The 27,765-nt window shown below is 35.7% G+C and overlaps 2 protein-coding genes across 2 annotated transcripts; both read left to right on the forward strand.

Moving 5' to 3' along the window:
• Positions 1-5,718: 5,718 nt before the first annotated feature.
• Positions 5,719-6,666, forward strand: LOC148121732 (olfactory receptor 8H1-like). Its single transcript, XM_087906714.1, has one exon. It carries the CDS (start codon positions 5,719-5,721, stop codon positions 6,664-6,666), a length of 948 nt encoding a protein of 315 aa, XP_087762840.1.
• Positions 6,667-21,207: 14,541 nt separating this feature from the next.
• LOC125408332 (olfactory receptor 5T3-like) lies at positions 21,208-22,176 on the forward strand. Its single transcript, XM_085690078.1, has one exon. It carries the CDS (start codon positions 21,229-21,231, stop codon positions 22,174-22,176), a length of 948 nt encoding a protein of 315 aa, XP_085546204.1. The 5' UTR covers positions 21,208-21,228.
• The last annotated feature ends 5,589 nt before the right edge of the window (positions 22,177-27,765 follow it).

The following is a 27,765-nucleotide window of genomic DNA, read 5'->3' on the forward strand; positions in this document are numbered from 1 at the left end:
GGCACCAAGGCAAAGAATTCCTGAAACAATCTGAAAAACAACATGAAAACACCAGATCCCAGCGATCTTACTACAGAAGAACTTGAACACCCTATTCTGGAAGAAGTGGAAAACAGTGTCATTATGAAAGCAATAGAGTCCCTTAAACAGGGTATGAATAACTCACTTAAAGAAATAGAAGAGAAATATAACAAAAAGATTGAAGAAATGAGTAAAGAAATGGAAGAGAAATATAACAAAAAGTTAGAAGAAATGAGGAAATTCATACATGATACCCTGGGAAACCAAGAAAAAACAATCAAACAGGTAATGGAATCAGTTCAAGAATTGAAAACTGAAATGCAAGCAATGAAGAAAACACAAACCCAGGCCCGGCTGGATATGAAAAATCTAGGTAAACAAACAGAGACTTCAGGAACAAGCATAACCAATAGAATACAAGAGATAGAAGAACAAATCTCAGATTATGAAGACACCATAGAGAAAATAAACGCTCTGACCAAAGAAAACAGCAAATCCAACAAATTCTCATCACAAAGCATTCAGGAAATCTGGGACATAATAAAAAAAACCAAATCTAAGAATAATAGGGGTAGACGAAGGAGAGGAATTGCAGATCAAAGGTTCAGAAAATATATTCAACAAAATTATAGAAGAAAATTTTCCCAACCTAAAGAACGATATTCCTATGAAGGTCCAAGAAGCATGCAGAACACTGAATAGACTGGATCAAAATAAAATCCCCTCACCATATAATAATCAAAACACAAAGCATTCAGATTAAAGAAAGAATATTAAGAGCTGCAAAGGCAAAAGTTCATGTAACTTATAAACCTATCAGACTTACACCAGACTTCGCTATGGAAACCATGAAAGCCAGAAGGTCCTGGATAGAGGTACTGCAGAAACTAAGAGACCATGGATGCAACCCTAGACTACTATACCCAGTTAAACTATCATTCACTATCAACAGAGAAAACAAAATATTCCGGGATAAAAACAAATTTAAACAATACGTAGCTACAAATCCAGCCTTACAGAGAATATTAGAAGGAAAATCACAACCCAAGGAATCCAACATTCCCAACACTGCCTACAATAACTCAGACATCTAGCGACCCTTCACAAGCACAACTCAAAGAAGGAAAACACATACACTCTACTACCCCCCCCCAAATGACTGGAGTAAACAACCACTGGTCATTAATATCACTTAATATCAATGGACTCAATTCACCTCCAAAAAAGGCACAGACTGAGAGATTGGATACGAAAACAGGATCCAACATTCTGCTGTTTACAAGAAACACACCTCAACCACAAAGACAGACACCTACTCAGGAGTAAAGAGTTGGGAAAAGGTTTTCCAAACAAATGGACCTAAGAAAGAAGCGGGTGTGGCCATTCCAATATCTAACAAAATTGACTTCAAACTAAAATCAATCAGAAGAGATGTAGATGGACCTTTCATACTCATAACAGGAACAATTCATCAGGAAGAAGTCTCAATCCTGAATATCTATGCCCCTAACATAAAGGCACCCTCATATGTAAAAGAAACACTTCAAGTACTCAAGGCAGTCATCAAACCACACACTAGGAGACTTCAACACACCTCTCTCACCAATGGACAGGTCAATCAGACAGAAACCTAACAGAGAAATAAGAGAATTAATAGAGGTATTGAATCGAATGGACTTAACAGACATCTACAGAACACTCCACCCAAATAGGAAAGAATATACCTTCTTCTCTGCAGCTCATGGAACGTTCTCGAAAATTGACCACATACTTGGTAACAAAGCAAACTTCCACAGATACAAAAAATTATTAGTAACCACCTGTGTCTTGTCAGACCACCATGGATTAAAGTTAGAATTCAACAACAATGCTACCCCCAGGAAGCCAACAAACTCATGGAAGTTGAACAGTCAACTACTGAATCACCCCTGGGTCAAGGAAGAAATAAAAAAAGAAATTAAAGTCTTCCTTGAATTTAATGAAAACAAAGACACAACATACTCAAACCTATGGGACACTATGAAAGCAGTGCTAAGAGGAAAGTTCATAGCACTAAGTGCCCACTTAAAGAAAACGGAGAAAGCACACATTGGAGACTTAACAGCACACTTGAAAGCTCTAGAAAAAAAAAGAAGCTGATTCACCCAGGAGGAGTAGAAGACTGAAAATAATCAAACTGAGGGCTGAAATCAACAAAATAGAAACACGGAAAATAATCCAAAGAATCAATGAAACTAAAAGCTGGTTCTTGGAGAAAATCAACAAGATCGACAAACCCCTATCCAAACTAATCAAACCGCAGAGAGAGAACATGCAAATTAATAAGATTAGAAATGAAATGGGGGCCATAACCACAGATACAGAGGAAATTCAGAGAGTTATTAGGTCTTACTACAAAAGCCTGTATGACACAAAATTGGAAAATGTGAAAGAAATGGACACTTTGGTCCCAATTGGTCCCAACAGCTAAGAATAAGCCCTGCACTTAAGTGTGGCTTTTATACAAAGGACACACTGTTGTAGAAATGTAATTTCCTTTTTGTGAGCAGTAGTCAATTGCAGTTAGATTTTGCATTTAGAATGAGGACTCGTGCAAAATTTCCCTCTCTGACCTAGGACCCTATCTGGTTTAGACATATGCAGGCCACATACATAACATTAAAAAGCAAACACATTACACACTCTAAACACATTACACACTCATGGTGGTATTGTTTCTCTTGTTGTTTTTGTTTATTTGTTTGAGGTTCTTTTGTTTACTTTTTTGATTTTGTGTGTCATTGGTGTTTTGATGAATTTTTATATTACTTTTTTAATTTTATATAAAATTTTCTAATTTTGTGTCTTCACGGAATTTTTTCTATGTGTGTTCTATACTGTTTTCCTCTGTTTCTTTAAATTTCTTGTCTATTTTCTTTTATTTTCTAAAGAAAGAGAAAGGAGGAATGAAATGGAATGGTTGGGGAGGTGTGATGATCTGACAAGAGACAAAAGAAGGAAAACCACATGTTTGAGAAGAGAATATAACTGAATTTTCCATGATAAAAATAATTTCTGCTATGCAGCTGCACTGTAAGGTGACTATACATAATAACTATAAACCATATATTTCAAAAGGTAGAAGAAAAGATTTTGAACAATTTCATTAAGTAATGGCAACGTTTTACATAACTCATTGTACATAATATATACAACATATTCAATACAATAACAAGTATTGAAATATTAACTTCTATATATTAATTAACATAGAACTAATGAAATTAACATGCAAATATGAAATTCTTTATTTTGAGCTGAAGTTAAGAAAAGTTGAATAATAAACACCCTAATAAATGGTAACATATCTTACATTTTGAGATTATACTTTCCTATTATTTTCCCTGTCTTTCCTTGCTCACTTCTCCCCCAGACCCTGAAAGGTCCCATCTTATTTTCTTGGTTTCATTGAGTACGTAAGCATGTGTACTAACATAGGATGCTTTGGGTTTAGGAGACTCGGATCAGAAAGAACATTAGGCACTTGTCTCTCAGGGTCTGAGTTGCTGCAGTAAACTTTATATTTTCTAGTTCCATCTTTTTTTCCTGAAAATTCACGGTTTCATTTTTTGTATAACTGAACTATATCCTATATTGAACATGTGTTCCATTATCATTATCTACTAAGCAGTTTAAGAACTTTTTTTATAGATATTGCCAGAACAACTATAATGAATATGGCTTAGTAAATGTCTGTGTGGCATCATGTCAAGTCCATAGTGCATATCAAAGTAGTGGTATGACTATCTCTGTCCAAAATAGTATTTCGATTGTCTTTTTCAGATCATGTTTAACCAGTCATTTTGTTGAGACTTTATGAATGTAACTGCGGACTTCAAAGGTGATGCCACTTCATAGCCAATCCCCTGTTCCTCTGACTACTGCAATATTTGTGTTCTCTCTTCTGAAATGATTCTGAGAGCTGGAGGAATTTTTTCATTTCTCTTTTTTCTTCCTTCCTTCCTTCCTTCCTTTCTTCCATTTTCTTCCTTCCTTTCTTTTTTTTGTAGATGCATGCATTGGGCCTGGGCTCCCAAACTGTGCAATTTAATTGGTTATAATTTTCTAGAATGGTATGTTTCTACTGTGAAGAGAAATTTTTTTGATGAGAAGAGAGAACCACAATTTTCAGTTAATATAGGGACACATATTCCACTGTTTTTACTTAACAGATTTTAACTCTTGCAGAACTGTTCAACCAATTTAAAATTTTTATTTCTGGAAATTTTAGTATTCTATAATCACAGTTGCATTAATGAAGTAAAACTTTCAAATAAAAAAATTCCATCTAACCACACTATTTAAAAATTCACTGGTATGAATTGAATGTTATTTAAATATTATACACTAATGGAAATATGAATTAATATATTGCACTAGAATGATAAAACATTTATCATTTTCTTCTTTATAGGGCTCCCAGGGAAAATCATTTCCTTTGCTGAATTACTCCTTTGACCTCAGTTCCTGAAAACTTGCCAAGAAATCCGTCTTAGAAAGTGCCACTGGAGAATGACCATTACATTATGGTTACGTAATGCTTTTGACATTACAGGGCAAATTCTGGTGTCATGGATTAGAGATAAAAGTCATAGAATGCTCTGCTCACATTCACAATTTCTCTTGAAATAAATGTGTGGCATAACTTCCTTTAAAACTGATTTTCACAAAGAACTGAGGAAAGTGTCACGGATAATTCAATTAACATCTGAATTTTTTTCAAATGAGTTCACAAAAAAGGAAAAATATTCAAAAGGAAAATAAAAGCTCTAAGACTGACAGGTTCGAAACCGTAAATATATTTTTTCTTTCATTTGTAAGAAAATTTGGGAGTTGAATATTTTCAGTCCAGTGCTATTGGAAATATTTTGCGGCCAATTTTTTCTAGCAACTTTGGCACTCAGGGTAAGTATTTTTTTTAAATTGTGAAGTCTTGAAGCTGTTAAAATAGAGATTACATTTAAAAATTAAAGTGCACATATTAATGGTACTTGCAAAGGTACATTCAGATTGTGACAAAAAGAATCAGTAGAAGGAGATTGAACCAGGGATGATTTATATGTCAATAAAATAATTTTGCTTAAAATTGTCTTAAATAGTCAGAAACAGTACCCCATATTTATTAATAGTTATTTGTCTTATTGTAGCCTAATAAAATTCAGTAAAATCAATTAGGGTTAATTGATATTAAAAAATCCACGAAATGATGCATTAAAGATGTTTTCTGTACTTCATTAAATGTGACATTTCACTTAGACTTATTGGAATAAGGGTGTGGCTAAAATCTTTTAGTGTCTTATCTTTTAGACATGATCCTAGACTCTACATGAATTTGTGCTAGGTTCACACTAATTATCTGAGTTCTGCAACTTAGATCTTTTGTAAAGTAAGGCAATATTATTATCATGTCCAAGAAAACAATTCATGCGAGTTAAAATATAAAACGATTTAGACTAGCACCAGTTTTCTTGGAATTACAACACATATTATCACTTGTGATATAAATAATGAAGTGTTACTTTATACATCTATATGGAAATCTGTTTACAGTTCTATAACATATTATGAAAGTACAGTGACAAACATACAAAAGAACTTCTATGCCATCATGAAATCAATGCATTACCTTTGATTTCTCATCATTTAGGGTCATTCACTATGAACACCTGGAATCACACAAATAAACCAGACTTCATCCTCTTGGGACTGACAGATTCCAAAGAGATCCAGTTAGTCCTCTCTGTGGTGTTTCTCCTGATATACATGGTCACTGTGCTGGGGAACACAGGCATGATGCTGATTATTTGTCTAGATGTCCAGCTTCACACTCCGATGTATTTTTTTCTCATCCATCTATCATTTGTTGACCTCAGTTACTCGACTGCCATCACACCTAAAACCTTAGAGAACCTGCTGACTTCAAACAAGAGCATTTCCTTTATAGGTTGTTTCACCCAATTGTACATTTTCATCCTCTTGGCATCTACTGAATGTTTTTTGCTTTCCTCAATGGCCTATGATCGCTACATAGCTATCTGTAAACCTTTACATTATCCTACCATTATGTCTTCACAATGCTGCCTTGCCCTTCTTACTGGGTCCTACCTGATTGGAACTGTGGATTCCTCTGCTGGTGTGTTTGCCATGATTACACTACATTTCTGCAAGTCCAACGTCATTCATCACTTTTACTGTGACTCATCTCCACTTTTATCTCTGTCCTGCAGTAACACAAATGGAGTTGAAATAATTATATTCATCTTTGCAGGTTCAACCCTTCTTGGTTCCCTTATCACAATATCTGTATCCTATTTGTTTGTTCTTTCTACTATTTTGAAGATCAAATCCACTTCAGGAAAGCAAAAGGCCTTCTCCACTTGTGCCTCTCACCTCCTCGGAGTCACTGTCTTTTATAGCACTCTGGTCTTTACTTATTTAAAACCAAGTAAATCCTACTCCCTGGGAAAGGATCAAGTAGCTTCTGTTTTTTACACCATTGTGATCCCCATGCTGAACCCACTCATTTATAGTCTCAGGAACAAAGAAGTGAAAGGTGCTGTTGTTAGATTAGTGAAGAAGAGACAAGGATCCAGGAAGTTAAGATGAGTGAGGATAAGCAGCGAGTCACATTGTTTTCAATTGTGTCTGTCTTTAAAAAGTTGCAATTGATTTTCTATTTCTATTACTGTGTGTAATAGAAATTTTCTCATACATAAGTGGGGAACTGGCAGGCATGACATTTTAGATTTCAGTTTTCCTCAATGAATTTCAAGGAACACATGTGTAGTTTTCATTTTTAAAGAATACTAGTTTGTATAGGATGAAAATATGTTTGAAATTCTTAAAGTCATATCATATAAAATTACACATTCATTGAACATTTCGATAGATATGATGTAAACATAATTACAACAAAGGCTATACTTTCATAAATCATGCATCTTATAATTTTCAAGCTCCTTTTTGTTAAATACTTCTTTTTTTTTAAAGTAAATTTTATTAAATTATAAAAGTTTCTGTTTCTGCCCCTCTTCCCAACACCCTCCCACTCCCCCCACTCCCTCTCCTCCTCCCTCTTCGTCCCTTAGGGCAGTCAGGGTTTCCTGCCCTGTGGGAAGTTCAAGTTCCTCCCCCCTCCCTCCAGGTCCAGGAAGGTGAGTATCCAAACAGACTGGATCCCAAAAATCCAGTATATGAAGAGAAAACAGGTCCCAGTATCATAGTCAATGGCTTTTCAGAAAGACTTCGGGCCAGGCACATTCAGAGAATCCGGCCAAATTCCGAGAATCTGGTTAGATCACGTCCTCGTTCAGTCCCAGTCCAACTGGCCTTGGTAAACTCTCATTAGATCCCTTCCCTTGTATCAGTGGGTGATAGCATCCCTCGCAGTCCTGATTTCCTTTTTCATGTTCTTCGTCCTTCTGCTCCTCATTTGGACCTTGGGGGGGCTCAGTCCGGTGCTCCAATGTGGGTCTCCGTCTGTATCGCCATCCTTCGCCAGATGAAGGATCTATGGTGATAAGCAAAATATACATCAGTATGGTTATGGGCCATGGCCGATTCAGGCACCCTCTCCTCTGTCCAGAGAACAATCTTGGAGATCTCTCCTTGGATTTGGGATCCCATATATAATCAAGTCTCCTGTAAACCCTAAAATGACTCCCTTAGTTGAAATATATTCTTCCCTGATCCCATATTCATCCTTCCTCCCTCCTCCCCCATCCCAGGCCACCGAGCTTTCCCCATTCCTCCCCTACTCCCTTCTCTCTAACCCTCTCCCCTTCCATCAACCCTCCCACCCCCCCCCCCATGCACCCGAGGTTACCTGGGACTCTTGTCTATTTCCTACCTCCTGGCGGATAGCTAAATACTTCTTGACAAGAAGCTAAATTAGTTTTCAATTTTTTAAAGAGTACAGGTAAATAGTAACCCCGGATATATGTGATAGATAATGGAAGTAATGTACTTAAGGAACCAATAAAATGGTGTTATTCATCATTAAGAGACTGAATTTCTAACATATTTTAAGTGTTCAATGTCATTTTTTGAAGAATATTCACTGGCATTTTATAAATTACTTTTAGATTATTTAATTCACAATCATGTTGTTACCCTAAAAAGAATATATTCCATTGTCTCAAATTTTGAAATTTATACAAAATTATGAAGTAGTATTAAGGTATAGCTGAAATTATTGTGCTTTAAATTGTAATGTGTAGGTCACAATCTTAAAAACTTTTAAAGACAGAAACACTAAAAGTTATTGACCAAAGCATTTTCTTAGTCTAGTCAATAAATGAGTGTTTGTCAGTATGAGTCACACAGAAGCAAAATTCCTCTGTACTGTTTTATAGTTTTATCCATTAATTTGATATTGTGTTATTTGATGCTCTCTTTACCACAGCAAACTGAGACTACTGTCTTCTCAATGATTGGGGCAGATCAGTACTGCCTTCTTAGGTTGTTTAGACATGGTATACTGTAAATCTGTCAACTCAAAATCTGCCTGCAGTACCACTGCTTTTGTGTACATCTATCAAATTTTTGAAACCCTTACAAATCTTACACGTAATTGCAATACCTACAGTAAAGTTTCTTTTTATAGTATAAATATTTGTATGTAAAATAATTTTAAAATAAATTCTTTAATTAAATGATCATTTGTTCTTTTTTGCTTCCATTTTCTTCAAAGACACATATGTATGTATCCTAATAATTTTCTGTATTCTATGTCTGTGTTTGTTGTTTGTTTTTGCAGATAATATATTTATTTGAAATGGAAAAGTAACTACAGAAGAAACTAAACTCTACATTCTAAAATGTATGTTTTTCAATACTACCAAATGAATCCTTCCCCTCTTACTGCTTTTTTAATATAATTTCTTTTATATTAATTTTTATTGGACTCTACATTTTTCTCTGCCTCGCTTCCTGCCTCTCCCCTTCCCGCTTTAACCCTCCCCCAAGATTCCCATTCTTTCATTTTACTCAGGAGATCTTGTCTTTTTCTACTTCCCATGTAGATTAGATCTATGTAAGTCTCTCTTAGTGTCTTCATAGTTGTCTAAGTTCTCTGGTATTGTGGTTTGTAGGTTGGTTTTCTTTACTCTATTCTTAAAAACCACCTATGAGTGAGTATATGTGATAATTTTCTCTCTGTGTCTGGGTTACGTCACTCAAAATAATGTTTTTTAGCTCCATCAATTTTCCTGCAAAATTTAAGATGTCTTTGGTTTTTTTTGTTGTTGTTGTTTTGGGTTTGTTTTGTTTGTTTGTTTGTTTTTTTCTGCTGTGAAGTACTCATTGCGTAAATGTACCACATTCTTTTTAATCTATTCTTCGGTTGAGGGGCATTTAGGTTGTTTTCAGGTTCTGGTTATGACAAATAAAGCTGCTATGAACATAGTTGAGGATATGTACTTTTTGGCTCAATTAGGCATCCTTTGGATATATACCCAAAAGTGGTGTTGAGGAAGGTTGTTTCCTAATTTTCTGAGAAATCACCACACTGACATCCAAAGGAGCTATACCAGCTTGCATTCCCACCAGCAATGCAGGAGTGTTCCCTTTTCTCCACAACCTCTCCAGCATAAGTTGTCATCAGTATTTTTGATCTTGGCTATTCTTACAGGTGTTAAGATGGAATCTTAGAGTTGTTTTGATTTGCATTTCTTTGGAGACTAAGGATTTTGAACATTTCCTTAATTGTCTTTCAGACATTTTAGATTCCTATGTTGAGAGTTCTGTTTACTCCATTTTTTTTTATTATTGGATTATGTGTTTATTTGATGACTATTTTCTTGAGTTCTTTGTATATTTTGGAGATCAGACCTCTGTCTGATGTGGACTTAGTGAAGATTTTTTCCCATTCTGTAGGCTGTCATTTTGTCTTGTTGACCACGTCCTTTGCTTTACAGAAGCTTTCCAGTTTCAGGAGGTCCCATTTATTAATTGTTTCTCTCAGTGTCTGTGCTATTCAGTTTATATTTAGGAAGTGGTCTCCTGTGCCAATGCGTTCAAGTGTACTTCCCACATTCTCTTCTATAAGGTTCAGTGTGACTGGTTTAAACTATCTTTTTGTTTGTTTGTTTTCATTTTACATACCAACCTCAGTTCCCACTTCCTCCTATTCCCTCCACCTAGTTCTTTCCACCCAACCCCCATTCACTCCTCAGAAAGGGTAAAATACATTGCTTTGGGGAAGGTCCAAGGCCATCCCTACTATATCTAGACTGAGCAAGGTATCATTCAAAGAGAATATGTTCCCAAAAGCCAATAGAAGCAGTGTCTTTGTTTAGTTTCATGCATTCTTGAGATTAGTGTTAGGTGTCCTTCTCAATTGTTCTCCACATTGGTTTTTGAGACAGGTTCGCTTATTGAACCTGGTACTCACCTATTGCTAGGCTGTCTTTTCAGGGATTTCTGGGGGTACACCTATCTTTGCTACCTCATATTAGGCTTTTAGATATGAATCTATTTGCTAGGATTCTTATGTTGACTTGGGAATGCACTGCCATCCTTATGCTTGTGTGGCAGTCTTTACCAACTGAGCAAACCTCCATTTTCATATTTAAAAAGATAACACGCAAAGACAAATAATTAATAGTGAATTCATGTTTTCTTTAATTACATGAACTTTGAAAGAAACAGGATTATCATTTTCTTTACCAAAATTTTCTAATATATATGTAATTCCCCTATATTCATGTTATTTCACATACTGGCAACATTACATCAAAATGCTATAGAAATAACTTATGATTTATTTTTAGTCTGTTATTTATGCTTTCTAGAATTTCTTTTTATACACTCCTATTAAGTTAATATTGTTATTAGAAATAATAATTAAAAATATTTGTAGCTTATTCATTTTTGACTTGTGTCATTTCTGACCCTGAATTTGCCACATACGTTTCATGCTTCATGGACTCTTTCCTTTTGTCCATTCATTTGTATGTGATTGATTTGACATTTCTTTTATTTATACTTTTTATTACAATTTCAAAAACTTCTAGTATCTGTGTTGCTCACAGAAGTTAACAGTAAATATAATATTACAGATGATATCTTAATGGAAAAGAATCCTGCATTTAAATAAAATAAGTACTAAACTATGTAATGTCTTCACAGTACAGGTGACAAAATTATATGTGGTTGCATAGTTATAACCTCCAGTCAGTATGAGATGTTAGCCTTTTTATAAAATTTGATACACATATGTGTGAACAGCTTTAAGATATGATACCTTAGATAACCATGTCATATCTACTTGTGTTTGTGTATTAACATGAATGTGGGGTTTTGCATTGAACTTTTTCTCATTCAGTACATTCTGATTACATTTTTCCCTTTTTTCATCCCTAAACACAATTTTAAAAGTCTTCAGTGTATCATGAAAAATATTGTTCTTGATGCCAAATAATTTAACTTATGAATTCATACAAATTGTCTCCATCTGCTCCTCATTTGGACCTTGGGAGCTAAGGCCAGTGCTCCCGTGCGGGTCTCTGTCTCTATCTTCATCCATCGCCAGATGAAGGTTCTATGGTGATATGCAAGATATTCATCAGTGTAGCTATGGGACAAGGCCAGTTAAGGCACCCTCTCCTCTGATGCCCAAGAAACAATCTGAGGACCTCTCCTTGGACCTGGGAACCCCTCTAGAATCAAGTATCTTGCAAAACCCTAGAAATGGCTCCCTTAATTAAGATATTTATTTCCTTGTTCCCATATCCACCCTTCCTCCATCCCACCCATCCCTTTTCCCCAAGCATTTCCGAATCCTCCCCTTCTCCCTTCTCTCTACCCATCTCCCCTTACATCCACCCCCTCCCCCCGTGCAACCAAGTTTTGCCTGGCAATCTTGTCTACTTCCAATATCCCAGAGGATAGCTATATGATTTTCTTTAGGTTCACCTTCTTATTTAGCTTCTCTAGGATCATGAATTAAAGGCTCAATGTCCTTTAATTATGGCTAGAATTCACTTATGCATGAGTACATACCATATTCCTCTTTTTGGGTCTGGGTTACCTAACTTAGTCAAGCATTTTCTGTTTCCAACCATTTGCATGCTAAATTCAAGATGTCATTGTTTTTTACCGCTGAGTAAAACTCTAATGTGTATATGTTCCACATCTTCTTTAACATTCTTCTATTGAGGGGCACCTAGGTTGTTTGCAGGTTCTGGCTATTACAAATAGTGCTGCTATGAACATAGTTGAACAAATGCTTTTGTAGTATGATAGGGCATCTCTTGGGTATATTCCCAAGAGTGGAATTGCTGGGTCCTGAGGGAGGTTGACTCCCAGTTTCCTGAGAAGCCGCCATACTGATTTCCAAAGTGGCTGCACAAGTTCGCATTCTCACCAACAATGGATGAGTGTTCCCGTTACTCCACATCCTCTCCAGCTTAGGCTCTCATTGGTGTTTTTGATTTCTGACAGGTGTAAGATGGCATGTCAGGACCACGAGGGAACCTTCATCTAGCAATGGATGGAGATAAAGACAGAGACCCACATTGGAGCACTGGACTAGCTCCCAAGGTCCAAATGAGGAGCAGAAGGAGGGAGAACATGAGTAAGGAAGTCAGGACCGCGAGGGGTGCGTCCACCCCCTGAGATGGTGGGACTGATCTAATCGGAGCTCACCAAGGCCAGCTGGACTCGGACTGAGGGAGCATGATATCAAACCGGACTCTCTGAATGTGGCTGATGGTGAAAGCTGACTGAGAAGCCAAGGACAATGGCATTGGGCTTTGATACTACTGCATGGACGGGCTTTGAGGGAGCCTTGTCTGTTTGGATACCCACCTTCTTGGACTTGGGGAGAATGGGGAGGACCTTGGACTTCCCATAGGGTAGGGAACCCTGACTGCTCTTTGGGATGGAGAAGGAGGGGACTGGGAGTGGGGGAAGGGGAGGGAAGTGGGAGGAGGGGAGGAGGTGGAAATTTTTAATAATAATAAAAAAAAGAACCCAGTTACCTCAAAAAAATTGTCTCCAATCCTAAGGACATACTTTAAAATTATACAATCCGTCAAACTAAACAACACTAAAAGCACAAGAAACCCGTATACATTCATTCACACAGAAAATTAGAAATCATAATACATAAGAAAAAGTCCTAGAAAATAAAAAAAACAGGAAATGCCCAGAATGAACATCATAAGACTAAAACTTCATACTATTCAAAACACCCTTGAGTTTATTCTGAGTTGGCTTTTCTTTGCTAAGGAAGAGCTCTGCACTTAAGTATGGTTTGTAAAGCAAGTGAGCCCCTGTTAAAGAATTTTAGTTGTCCTTTTGTGAGCAGTATTCAACTGGGGGTAGCTTCTGAGTTAAGAATGGTGACTTGTGATCATGGTATCTCCCCTGCCAGGTAAGTATCATATACACATTAGAGTTTTACTCAACCGTAAAAAACAGTGACATCTTGAAATTTGCATGCAAATGGATGGAAATAGAAAACACTTTACTGAGTGAGGCAACCCAGTCCCAAAAAGAGGAATATGGTATGTACTCACTCATAAGTGGATTCTAGCCATAATTAAAGGTCTTTGAGCCTATAATTCGTGATCCTAGAGAAGCTAAATAAGAAGGTGAACCTGAAGAAAATCATATAGTTATCCTCCTGGATATTGGAAGTAGACAAGATTGCCAGGCAAACTTGGGGGCATGGGGGTGGGGTGGGGGTGGGGAATTGAGGGGTGGATATAAGGGGAGTTGGGTAAAGAGAAGGTGAGAAGGTGATGGGATAGTTTGGGGGAATGGGGTAGGTGGGTTGGAGGAAGGATGGATATGGGAGCAGGGAAGTAAATATCTCAACTAAAGGAGCCATTTTAGGGTTTGTAAGAGACTTGATTCTAGAGGGGGTCCCAGACCCAATGAGAGATCCCCAGATTGTTCCCTGGGCAGCAGAGGAGAGGGTGCATGAACTGGCCTCGTCCCATAACCATACTGATGAATATTTTGCGTATCACCATAGAACCTTCATCTGGAGATGGATGGAGATAGAGACAGAGTCCCATATTGGAGCACTGGACTTACCTCCCTAGGTCCAAATGAGGAGCATAAGGAGGGAGAACATGAGCAAGGAAGTCAGGATCACAAGGGGTACGTCCACCCACTGAGACAGTGGGACTGATCTAATGGGAGCTCACCAAGGCCATCTGGACTGGGAGCGATGGAGCACGTGATCAAAACCTACGCTCTGAACGTGGCGGGCAGTGAAGGCTGACTGAGAAGCCAAGGACAGTGGCCTTGGGATTTAATTCTGCTGCATGGTCTAACTTTGTGGGAGCCTGGTTTGTTTGGCTGTTCACCATTAAAGACCTGTATGGATGGGGGGCAGGGAACCCTGACTGCTCTTAAGACTAGAGAGTGAGGGGTAGGTGGGGAGGGGGAGGTGTGGAGGGGGAAGGAAAAGGGATGCGGGGAAGAGGTGGAAATTTTCAATAAATAAATTTAAAAAACCCCAAAAGAATGGTGACTTGTGTATACTTGCCCTCTCTGACCTAGGATTCTATCTGGCTTAGACCTATGCATGTTGCCAAGGTCTCTGTGAGTTTTTGTGTGCATCAGTTCCTCTGTGGTAGGCTTATTTTCGTGGTGTCTTCCATCTCCCACTGACTCCTACACTCTATGTGCCTGAACCCTGAGGAGAGGGGTTTGATGCGGGCATTCCATTTAGAAATGAGTGTACCAATGTCTCTTACTTTCTGTACATTGTTCCCAACTATTATGGAGAAAATTTTCTCTGATGATGGCTTAGCAAGACACTGGTATGTGAGTATAGCAGAATCAATCCTGTTATGAGTCATTTTATTGCTCAATTCCTTTAACAAAAATGTTATTGTAATAATGCCTAATGACTCTCTGGTAGACTCATAGATTGGTGCCTAGCCCTATGGTCATTGAGAGCCTCCATCCAGTAACTGAAAAGAGTGCAGACTCACAGCCAAACATTAGGTAGATTGTAGGAACAAGAGGGTCAAGGACACCAGAATAAAACCAACAGAATCAATTAACCTGGGCTTACAGGGGCTCACAGAGACTGAACCGACAACAAGGGAGCCTGTATGGCACTGACATAGGCAGTCTGCATGTATTTTACAGTTGTGTAGCTTATTCTTCTTGTGGGAGCAAGGGCTGTCTTTCTCTTTAAAGGGTTTTGAGACCCTATTCCTCATATTGGATTTCTTTGTCAAATCCTAATGCATAGGGAGATGCTTAGACTTACTGCATTTTTATATGCCATGTTTTGTGATATCCATTAAATCCTGTCCTTTCCTGAACAGAGAAAAAGAGGTTGATTTGGGGGGAGGCAGGGCAGGGCAAGGACATGGAGGACATGAGACAGTAGAAACTGCAATCTATTTCAAACAGATTAAAATTTTTACATTAAAACATATTTAATAAAAGTTTTATCATGATTCTTGGTATCACTGGACCCAAATTGAATGTATTCATGGATGTGTTCCACTGTTCCTGTTTTGTATTTATTTCAGCTATGTTTTGTACTATACAGTTTGCATGTCCTTCACTTTTTCACTAGGGTTAATCAATGTATTTTAATTTCTGTGTTATTTTCTTAATATTCTATGTGAATTATAATATGTTAATAAATAGAAACAGAGATAAAAAAGAATAAATGATAAAATTATTTGTTCACAAAGAAGTGTCCTAGTCCATATTTTTTTCCGGAATTTTCTTTCTTTTTTTGCAGGCTTTGAGATTATAATATAAATAGGTTATTTGTCCTTGCTTTTCTTGCTCCAAACTCTACCATATACTCATTCTTGCTTTAATTAAAATTCATTACTTTTTTATTAGTTGTTGTTATATTCATGTATGTGTATACACACACACAACACACACACACATACACACACACAACACACACACATACATATATATATATATATATATATAAAATTAGTGACAACCATTTGGCTTTGGAGAGCCATTTTCTGTGCTCTTCCCCGGGTAAGTCTATACTCCAACTCTCAGCAAATAGATAGTTAAAGGATTAACAACTCTAATAGACAAGATGAACAATGTACATGGCTATGTAAGTTTTTTTTCAGAAGTATGTTAAATGGAAATTTTTAATTATATTCCAAGAATAAAATATGTGTTTACACTGACGGTTTTCATGTTAAAGAATGGCTTTCTTTAAAGGATCAACTTTAGCATATGTGAGGAAGAGAGATCTATAGGTTTACATATAAATGGATGTAGTTAGAGAACAGAAAGAAAAAATGATAATTATCTAAACAAATAGTCAAAATATATATTGTAGAAAGCCAGAAATCATGAAGACAATACATCAACTAGGAGTCACCAAATAATTAAAAGTATTATAAAATGTATGTGTGTATGGTGTCTACACATTCATTCTAAAAAATAAGCCAGGGAAATTTTAGGGGCAGACAAATATAACTTCGCTTTATATTCATACATTTTATACTCATATACTTAAAAATTATTCATATGTATTTTATATGCAATCATAATCTGTACCAGTTGGAAAAATTATTATGTTTAAGTAGTAAGATGAGCTTTTTTCAAACTATTCTAATTTATATGTTTTAGTTTTGGGTTTGATGAAACAACAATCGTATTAATTTTAGTTTTTAGAGTTTATTAAGTTTTACTTACATCTGAACAATGCAACTGGTATTATTTTGGGGACTATATTAAACATACTATGCCAGTGACTACTCCCTGGCAATGTATAGGAGGAAAACTTGGGTTCAATAGGAAAAGTTATAGACCTCTATGATTTCCACCATATACTTTGTTAACAGATAGAAATGTCTGGGAATAAAGTGTAAATTTAAAAAGAAGCAAACAAACAATAAGGAATCTAGTACTGGTATGGGACTCAAATGTGAGCTATAACTATTTGAAATACTAAAATTACTAACTCTATGAACAAATGTTTGAAATTAAAATTTGCAGCAGAGCGAATATTGTTGCATTGCACTGGACAGGGCTACCTGCAGTGTGTATACTGTGGCTCTTTCATCTCTCCTCCCATCGTTTCCTATCATTCCTTTAGTGTCTTTTCTCTTCTATTATTCTTCTCATATCATTTAGAAGCACGATACATTAAAGTCAAGCAAATAAACTATATTTGAAGATGCTAAATTCCAGCTGAGCCATTACATAATTTTCCAGGCAGTTGTGAAATTAAAGTGTCACAGGTTACTAGAGTCAAAGTTGAAAATTTGGCCTTTATGAATTACTCAATTTTCCCATTTGAGAGGATATTAAATTTATACTTTGACCAAATTGCCTATAAGTCATCATTTTTAGGACGTAGTCTGTTTTTATAGAATCATTCAACTTGTTTACCATTGACTAAATTGTAAGTTTCTAAACCATAAGAACACTAATCATCCCAGGGGCATTACCATGGCCCTTAAGAGTTGGACAAGATGACTTAAAACTTCATTTGCTTTGCATCCAGAGCATTTTCTAATTGACCAAGCAGTTCATTTTTGTAAGTAAGCAAAGAATTTTAAATGTTACAATTGTTAACATAAAATTTAGACATAAAATGTTTTAAATATTATGATTGGTTTCAAATTCTAGAACAAGTCTAAATCCATAACTATGATATGGAAAACCAAATGAAACAGAGTTGTGCTGAAAATTGAATCAGTCTTCTGAGAAGAGAAAGGGAAATAGCTGAATTACTACTTATATTATGCTATACATTAGAAGTTGCAAAGTTTTAAATGAATGAAACCAATTAGAACAAAAAATGAGCTTCAAATGAGTTTTTATGTATAGAGTCTTTTTTTTCTGATTCAGTTTTCTTTTAGTTTGATTTCTAAACTAGTTATTTGAATCTTGTGCATTTTTACTGGCTATATATTTAGATATACTTTTATCTATTTATTTCTAAACTGTGCAGTTTATTTAAATGTAGCATCCTCCATTTAATAAGCCAAAGAGGAATGCTATCTTCTTTTATTTTTATGGAATGATATTTCAAATATAGCAGTAGACCATGAAGACACAGTATGGTCATGAAGAAAGTCTGCAGTGTCAGGGAACTGAAATATTGAATGTCTACATTGTCTATTAGATAATGGTCTAACAAGGTTACAATGTACATTAACTGATACTTAGTATCCTTTTGTATAAGATTATATTATACTATAAGTTTTCATAAGTTCTTAAGTAGACAAAATAAAAAATATGAATGCACATTTGTAACATATTACAATAGTTCCACATCATGTAGATATGTTTTGGTATTATATTCATCTTGGTTTTAGTATTTCCAATATTATTGCCATGAATATGATCATGAGAATTGAGAAACTTATTTTTAAATTATATGTAATTAAGTATATTGTAGTTAAAATGCCTTCTACATAAATTTTACACCTATAATAAAAGAAATTAGAGAGGCTATTTGCAAATGTAAGGTATAAAAATTGCTACTATCCTTAAATGTAAGTTGAGAGAAGTAAATTTTTCAAATTTAATCTTGGGAAAAACTAGCATGCTTTAATATTGTCTATCATGTCTAAATTTCTTAGAGTTTCTCACTAAATTCTCTAATATGATTGGAAATAAAGGTTGCATCATTTCAGACCCCATACTCTTGTTTTCCAATCAATATGAAAACAATACTTACTAAAAACTTTTTGGTCAAAATATTGCAGTAAGGAAATCCATATTATTAAACTGACATATTCCCTGGTCAAAAATGTGACAGAGATAGATGAGGCTTCTTATACAGTAATTTAGACAGTCATTATATTTAATGTCAAAATAAGGTATGATATATATGTTTTTAATGCTTATGCTTCCTTAATTATTTAATGTTTTATTTGAAAAGTTACTTTATATGCCCTTAGCATTTCACTATATGAATGAAATTTCAGATTTATGTGTACTGCAAATATTAATTTTTCTTCTGGAAAATATGTTGCAATGGATCCATAAAATATTTCTCTGCAATTGTCTGTGTTCATGTGATAAAAAAGAATCAAGTGAGACAATGATATTTGCATTTTTGAAGTACACATTGTTGATCAGTGGAAACTGTCTATGAGACTCTAACATCAGAAATTATACTCTAAATGCAGTCTTTAATCCTTTACAATTGCTTTATTTTAGACCTTAGAGGAGAAATAAAATCATAACATTTCAGTATAGATGGCATTCCTCTAGTGCATAACAAATAACATGTATTTTCTTATGCTTATTAAGAAAACTATTAATAAATTTGGAAACCTCGTTTACATTAATAATTATTTTCACTATACTTCTAATAATTTGATAACTTCTTATTTGTCTCTTACCTACTAAGTAAACATTTGTGAATAAATTCTGTTATCAATCTTGAGATATAAAGAAAAGGGAGAAAGAGAGATAACAAGAATATTTTAAGTCTCATTTTCTAAGTCCATGAATGTATATGTAGCATATTTGTACAATTAAATAATTATTAAAATTACTAACAATAAGAACATTTTGTATTAAAGTACTTCCTTGCATTCTTATGTTAATATTTAAATTATCTGTGTTTACATAGACTGTTTGATTACATGTTTAAATGTTACTCTGTAATCTTCTAAGAAGAGAATGAACAGTTATTGCTTAGTGAAACACATTTACAAAAGTACTCTATGGACTAGAACAAAATAGTGTTGTAGACTCTGAAGTTCTACCTGGGAAAATATACCTACATGATTTCTGGCTTGATCTAAAATTATAAAAATTCTATTTTTCAGCCGGGCGGTGGTGGCGCACGCCTTTAATCCCAGCACTTGGGAGGCAGAGGCAGGCGGATCTCTGTGAGTTCGAGGACAGCCTGGTCTACAAGAGCTAGTTCCAGGACAGGATCCAAAGCCACAGAGAAACCCTGTCTCGAAAAACCAAAAAAAAAGAAAGAAAAATTCTATTTTTCCTCAAAATGATATGAACATTCAGTATAATTTGACAAGCTTTACCACAATTCAGATTTTTAATGTAACCTGCTAAATCACTCCTCTACCCTTTGCACGTGCTTGTAATATTTTATAAAGTCTTAACCTGTGACAGGCTGAAAAGAAAACAAAAGCAAAAATAAAGTGACTGTGCAGAAATCACCCCATGAATATTTACTAGGTTTAATGGGTTGTGTTTTCTTGAGATTTTTAATAGAGATCCACGGGACTTTTTAAATTATTATTTTTAAATTTATAATAAATTTTTATTTTAAAATTTAACTGTGTAGAAGTGTGGATTCTCATATTTAATAACCTGAAATATTAACAAATAATGTTAGGTGTATTTGCAGCACAATGAGGACTATTACACAGGTGTGTACTTTCCATTATAATAGTTTGAATTTACTCCTTTTTTGTGAGTCTTTGATAATCAAAATAGCTGCACAAACAGAACATAGCCAATGGTAATATCAATGGACATGTTAAATGGAAGAGGCTAAATTTTCATTGGATGCTTCTCCTAGACAGATCTACAACTGGCCTATTAATGCTGGAAGAAGGATTAGCCTCTCCCAGTTAATAGGCCCACATAGGTTGTCCAAAGCTGAGTGACCATCCAAGAAAGCATATATACACAAACAACAAAAATGGGCCCAGAGGTTGTATTCATATACTTATGCATACATATTTACGTTTGTATAAACAACAACAAAAAAATAGGCTCTCAAGTAGAAAGTGAGGGTTGGAGGACATGGAGAACTTTGAGGTAAAATACCTGAAAGTGGCCTGAAATAAAAGGTTGAGGGTGTGAAACAGTTTTATTTCAATTCAAGATGTTGAAATCATACACATGTACATAAAGATAGTATTTTAAAATAAAAATGTAGCATAATAAAACATGAAAATGTAAAAACTATAATTTGAAAAGACAAATGGACAATTATTTGGATAAAAATCTGTTTTAACTGCTGTACTTTTAACTTTATAAATTTATATTCAACAAGTAAGTGTAATTATCTTTTTCTTTTACCTCATGTAGTGAGATCTGTCTGCTTTCATAAAATTTACTTGACATTTCCCACGCCATTATCACCAAGGATTTCACGATGCCCTAAGAATCAAACGTAGATACAATGAGACAGTTTTTTATATGAGATTTTTTTATATGTGCAATATATAAACCAAAACCAAAATGGAATGATTGGCATCACCCATGGATGTCCACAAGAATCCCTTGCAGAATGTGACAGAAGCTACCATGTTTATACTCTTGGGCTTCACAGATGACGTTGAACTGCAGGTCTTCCTATTTTTACTATTTCTTGCTATCTATCTTTTCACTTTGATAGGAAACTTTGGACTGGTGGTTTTGGTCATTGGGGATTCTCGATTACACAACCCCATGTACTATTTCCTTAGTGTTTTGTCTTTCTTGGATGCCTGCTATTCTACAGCTGTTACCCCCAAAATGTTGGTCAATTTCCTGGAAAAAGATAAATCCATCTCATTTCTTGGCTGTGCAACACAGATGCTTCTCTTTGTTACTTTAGGGACCACAGAATCTCTTCTACTGGCAGCAATGGCTTATGACCGCTATGTAGCCATCTACAACCCACTTCTGTATGCAATGAACATGTCACCCAGAGTCTATGTGACACTCATTATTGCTTCCTATGCCATTGGAGTTCTGCATGGTGCTACACACACAGTGGCCACTTTCAGTCTGTCCTTCTGCAAATCTAATGAAATTAGGCATGTCTTCTGTGACATCCCACCATTGCTTGCTCTCTCTTGTTCTGATACACATATCAATGAGCTTCTACTCTTATACTTGGTGGGACTGATTGAGATCATTACCATCCTGATTGTTCTGATCTCCTATGGATTCATTCTCTTTGCCATTCTGAACATGCACTCTGCTGAGAGTAGAAGAAAAGTGTTCTCTACATGTGGTTCCCACCTCACTGGAGTGTCTATTTACCATGGTACAATCCTCTTTAGTTATATGAGGCCAAGTTCCAGCTCTGCATCAAACCATGACATGGTAGTGTCAATATTTTACACCATTGTGATACCCATGCTGAATCCCATCATCTACAGTCTACGGAACAAAGATGTAAAAGCAGCAATGAAGAAATTGTGGAGAAAATTTGGTTCATAATTAATATATATATTTAAAAACAGATAAAATTTAGTCGCTAATTCATGTTTACTTGAAATGTGCATGGCTACAAAATACAAACATGTCATGACTTTATTTAGTAGTATGTCATGTATTAAAAATTATTTTAAGAAGATCAATTATCTTTATCTTTCTCAGATAACTTTTTAAAATTGAGTTCTTTCTTCTGCATAACAAATAATTTCGATAAAATTTAAAAATATTTTTATGTGAATATTGTTCTTGGTCACAAATACATGATTAATTTTGTTACACTTAAGAAGAAACTGGGTATTCAGGACCCTGTGATTAAATTATTCTTGTGTAACTTATGATAAACTGTTAGCAAGCACTATGTAACAGTCCCAAAGGAAAAATCCTCATGTAGGAATTCTCAAAGCATATTTTTTTCCAGAAATAATACTTTTTCATAGGATGACTACTTGAGAAGTAATGTTGAGAATAAATTCACATTACTTGCAATGAAAGATTTCTTTACTTCCAGCTTTATTGTTTCTTTGAACTAAATGAAAAATCTGAACACAACATTTTAATTAAACATAACTTTAAAAGTCATTTGTTACATCTATCCACCATGTATCTGTGTGTGTTTACATGCTATGGTACATGGCAAAAAGTCAGAAGACAGCTTGGGGAGAGGGATGTATTCTTTCCCTCCACCTTTGATATTATAGAGATAAAACTCATGTGGTCAGGCCAATATTTTATCCATTATCAGGTATCTTTATTACTTAGTCATTTCATCCACCCACACTGTTTTTTCTTCTTTATTTTTATTTGTTGTTTCTCTGTGGTCTATGATTATCTTTATTTTCAAATTTATTTCTTCTGCTTTTTGATGTTGTAGTATAATTATACCACTATCCCTTACCTTTCCTCCCAACCAGCCCTCTATATGTCTCTTCACACTCTTCCAAATTCATGGCCTTTTGATACAAAACCACACTTGCACATACACACATATTTATATACTCACATATATATTTTATATGTAATGAAATATTTCTATTGAAAGCTTACGTGTGATTTTGAGATCCATGAAAACAATTATTTGGCATCAGTTTCTCATTTCATTTGATCTGTCATTCAGGAACAGCCCATTTATTTCCACTGACAAGAAAGTTTTGCTCACAAAAGTGTACTGAGTGAGCTGACCCAGTCCCAGAAAGACAATTGCTTCATGTTAACTCTAGCATGTGGGTTCTACTTTTTGTGTAAACATGGATGTGCATGAGAGGAAATTGCAAAGAAGTCAGTTATGAGGAATGCATTAAGCAAAGAAGATATGAAAGAATAAATAATGAATTATTTGTTACTGAAAGATTCTGGGAGAAAGTGAGCCACTATCTTCTTTTGTGTAGCATAGGTGGGTCTATCAATTTCCTTAATTACAGAGAGTATTTTATTTAATTTAAGTTTTTTCTGACACCAAGAAATAAGTCATAATTTCTTCACATGGTAAAAGGCAAAAAATACTGACAGTGAATTAGCAACAAGTCAGATTACCAACAAGTCAGAAATTTCCATGTAGCATCCTCATATTATTAAAAGTCTCTCTTACAGACAACCTCACAATCATATGCCATAGTAAACCAAAGGCAGTGGTAGATAATATGCTCAAACTAAGATATTACTCTTCATAAAAACACAATGACTTTTCACATGAAAGAAAATGCAATACATCCAAATCGGTTCCAATAGTCTTTGATTTTCAACATCAATTTAAAATTTTATTTAAGCCTGTAACAGAAGATCCATCAGAGGGGTGAGTGTGCTCCTGACCCATGGCAAAAGCCTGAAAACGGAGCATAGACATGCCCCGACCCCCTTAACTCCATGGTCATTCTGCAGGGGCTGCTCCATTCTGCTACGCCCTCTCTCCTCCTATCCCATCCCAGCTTTTCACCCAGGAACCCCTTCCCTTATTCCTCCCTTCCTCGGGGCCATAAAATCCCCCAGCTCAGTCTATTTGGTGCTGGGACGGAGTGGTTTGTGCAGCTGGGAAGGCGGGAGTTCCTTTGTTTCAATAGCCTGCCTACAGCAAGGTAAGCCATTTGTCATTGAGATCCCTGGCCAGCAAGGGGCACTGATCCTGTAGCAGAAGATCCACCAGACAAGTGAGTGTGCTCCTGACCCATGGCAGAAGCCTAGCAATGGAGCACACATATTCCCCAACCCCCTTAACTCTCTGGTCATTCTGCAGGGGCTGCTCCACCTTGCTGCGCCCTCTCTCCTTCTATCCCATCCCACTTTTTCACCAAGGAACCCCTTCCATTCTTCCTCCCTTCCTCAGGGTCATAAAATCCCGAAGCTCAACCTGTTTGGGCGCTGGGATAGGCTGGTATGTGCAATCGGGCAGGTGGGAGTTCCTTTGTTTCAACAGCCTGCCTAGAGCAAGGTAGGCCTTTTGTTACCTGCCTAGAGCAAGGTAGGCCTTTTGTTCCCTGGCCAACAAGGGAACCTGACCCTGTACCACAAGATCCATTGGAGAGCATTTGAAGGAAGAGATGGGCAGGCGCCAAGGTAAGAATTCCTCCAACAATCTGAAAAACAACATGAAAACACCAGAACCCAGCGATCTTACAACAGAAGGACTTGAACAACCTAATCCAGAAAAAGTGGAAAAAGATGAGATTACAAAAGCGATAAAGTCCCTTAAACAGGATATGAATAACTCCCTTAAAGAAATAGAGGAGAAGTATAACAAAAAGTTAGAAGAAATGAGTAAATCTGTAAATGATACTCTGGGAAACCAAGAAAAAACAATCAAACAGATAATGGAAACAGTTCAAGAATTGAAAACTGAAATGGAGGCAATGAAGGAAACATAAACCAAGGACCGGCTGGATATAGAAAATCAAGGGAAATGAACAGAGACTACAGAAACAAGCATAACCAATAGAATGCAATATATAGAAGAACGAATCTCAGATTCTGAAGATACAATAGAGAAAATAAACACCGTGATCGAAGAAAACAGCAAATCCAACAATTTCTCATCACAAAATATTCTGGGACACAATAAAAAGACAAAACTTAAGAATAATAAGGGTAGAAGATAGAGAAGAGTTGCAGATCAAAGGCCCAGAAAATATATTCAACAAAATTATAGAAGAAAACTTTCCCAACCTAAAGAACGATATTCCTATAAAGGTTCAAGAAGCACACAGAACACCGAATAGATTGGATCAAAAAAAAAAATCCCCTCGCCATATAATAATCAAAGCACAAAGCATACATATTAAAGAAAGAATATTGGGAGCTGCAAAGTAAAAAGGTCAAGTAACTTATAAAGGTAAGCCTATCAGACATCTACCGAACTTCTTTATGGAAACCATGAAAGCCAGAAGGTCCTGGATAGTGGTGCTGCTGAAACTAAGAGACTGTGGATGCAAGCTAAGACTACTATACCCAGCCAAGCTATCGTTCACTATCAATGGAGAAAACAAAATATTCCAGGATAAAAACAAATTTAAACAATATGTAGCCACAAATCCAGCCTTACAGAAAGTAATAAAAGGAAAATCAAAATCTAAGGAATCCAACATTGCCAACACTGCCTACAATAACTCAGACATCTAGTGAACCTTCACAAGCACAACTCAAAAAAGGGAAACACACAAGCTCTACTATCCAAATAAATAAATTAAAAAAATAACCGGAGTCAACAATCACTGGTCATTAATATCACTTAATATCAGTGGACTCAATTCACCTATAAAAAGGCACAGACTAAGAGATTGGATACAAAAACAGGGTCCAACATTCTGCTGTTAACAAGAAACACACCTCAACCACAAAGACAGACACCTACTCAGAGTAAAGGGTTGGGAAATTGGTTTTCAAGCAAACGGATCTAGGGAACAAGTGGGTGTGACCATTCTAATTTCTAATAAGATTGACTTCAGACTGAGGTCAATCAGAAGAGATGGAGATGGACATTTTATACTCATAACAGGAACAATTCAGCAGGGGGAGGTCTCAAACCTGAATATCTATACCCCTAGCATAAAAGCCCAGCCTTATGTAATAGAAACACTTCTAGAACTCAAGGCAGTCATCAAACCTCACACAATAATAGTAGGAGACTTCAACATACCTCTCTCACCAATGAACAGGTCAATCAGACAGAAACCTAACAGAGAAATAAGAGAATTAATAGAGGTAATGAATCAAATGGACTTAACAGACATCTATAGAACATTCTACCCAAATAGGAAAGAATATACCTTCTTCTCTGCAGCTCATGGAACCTTCTTGAAAGTTGACCACATACTCGGTAACAAAGCAGACTTCCACAGATATAAAAAAATATTAGTAACCACCTGTGTCTTGTCGGATAAAATTAGAATTCAACAACAATTGTAACCCCAGAAAACCTACAAACTCATGGAAACTGACCAGTCAACTACTGAATCATTCCTGGGTCAAAGAAGAAATAAAAAAAGAAATTAAAGTCTCCTTGATTTTAATGAAAATAAATACACAACATACCTAAACCAATGAGAGACTGTGAAAGCATTGCTGGGAGGAAGACACAAGGCACTAAGTGCCCAATTGAAGAGAGTGAAATGGGAACACAATGAAGAATTGACAGCAAATATGAAAGCTCTAGAAAAAATAGAAGCGGAGTAAAAGATTGGAGATGATCAAGCTGAGGGCTCAAATCAACAAAGTGGAAGCACGGAAAACAATCCAAAGATTCAATGCAACAAAGAGCTGGTTTTTGGAGAAAATCAACAAGATTGACAAACCTGTATCCAAACTAATCAAATGGCAGAGAGAGAACACGCAAATTAATAAGATCAGAAATGAAAAGGGGGACATAACCACAGAGACGGAGGAAATTCTGAGAATCATTAAATCTTACTACAAAAGCCTGTATGCCACAAAATTGGAAAATGTAAAAGAAATGAACATTTTTTAGATAAGTACCATATACCAAAGTTGAATCAAGACCAGGTGAACAACCTAAATAGACTTCTTAGTTGCGAAAAATTAGAAGCTGTTATCAAAAACCTCACTACCAAAAAAAAGCCCAGGACCGGATGGTTTCAATACAGGATTCTACCAGAACTTTCAAGAAGAGCTAATACCTACAGTTCTTAAGGTATTTCACAATATAGAAACAGAAGAGTCATTGCCAAATTCTTTTTATGAAGCTACAGTTCCCCTGATACCAAAACCACACAAAGACATAACCAAGAAAGAAAATTACAGGCCAATCTCACTCATGAACATCGACGCGAAAATTCTCAATAAAATACTGGCAAACCGAATCCAAAAAACATTAGAAAAATTATCCATTATGATCAAGTAGGTTTCATCCCAGAGATGCAGGGCTTGTTCAACATATGCAAATCTATCAATGTAATCCATCATATAAATAAACTGAAAGAAGAAAAAACCATATGATCATTTCATTAGATGTAAAAAAGGATTTGACAAAATTCAACACCCCTTTCTGATCAAGGTGTTGGAGAGATTAGGGATACAAGGTTCAAACCTAAATATAATAAAAACTATTTACAGCAAGCCGACAGCTAACATCAAATTAAACGGAGAGAA

Source organism: Myodes glareolus, chromosome 6, assembly GCF_982192425.1.
Source record: "Myodes glareolus chromosome 6, mMyoGla1.1, whole genome shotgun sequence".
NCBI lineage: Eukaryota > Metazoa > Chordata > Mammalia > Rodentia > Cricetidae > Myodes > Myodes glareolus.

What these genes read in the sequence shown, in the direction of transcription:
- LOC148121732 (XM_087906714.1), top strand. Translation starts at nt 5,719, where the DNA reads ATGAACACCTGGAATCACACAAATAAACCAGACTTCATCCTCTTGGGA.
- LOC125408332 (XM_085690078.1), top strand. Translation starts at nt 21,229, where the DNA reads ATGGATGTCCACAAGAATCCCTTGCAGAATGTGACAGAAGCTACCATG.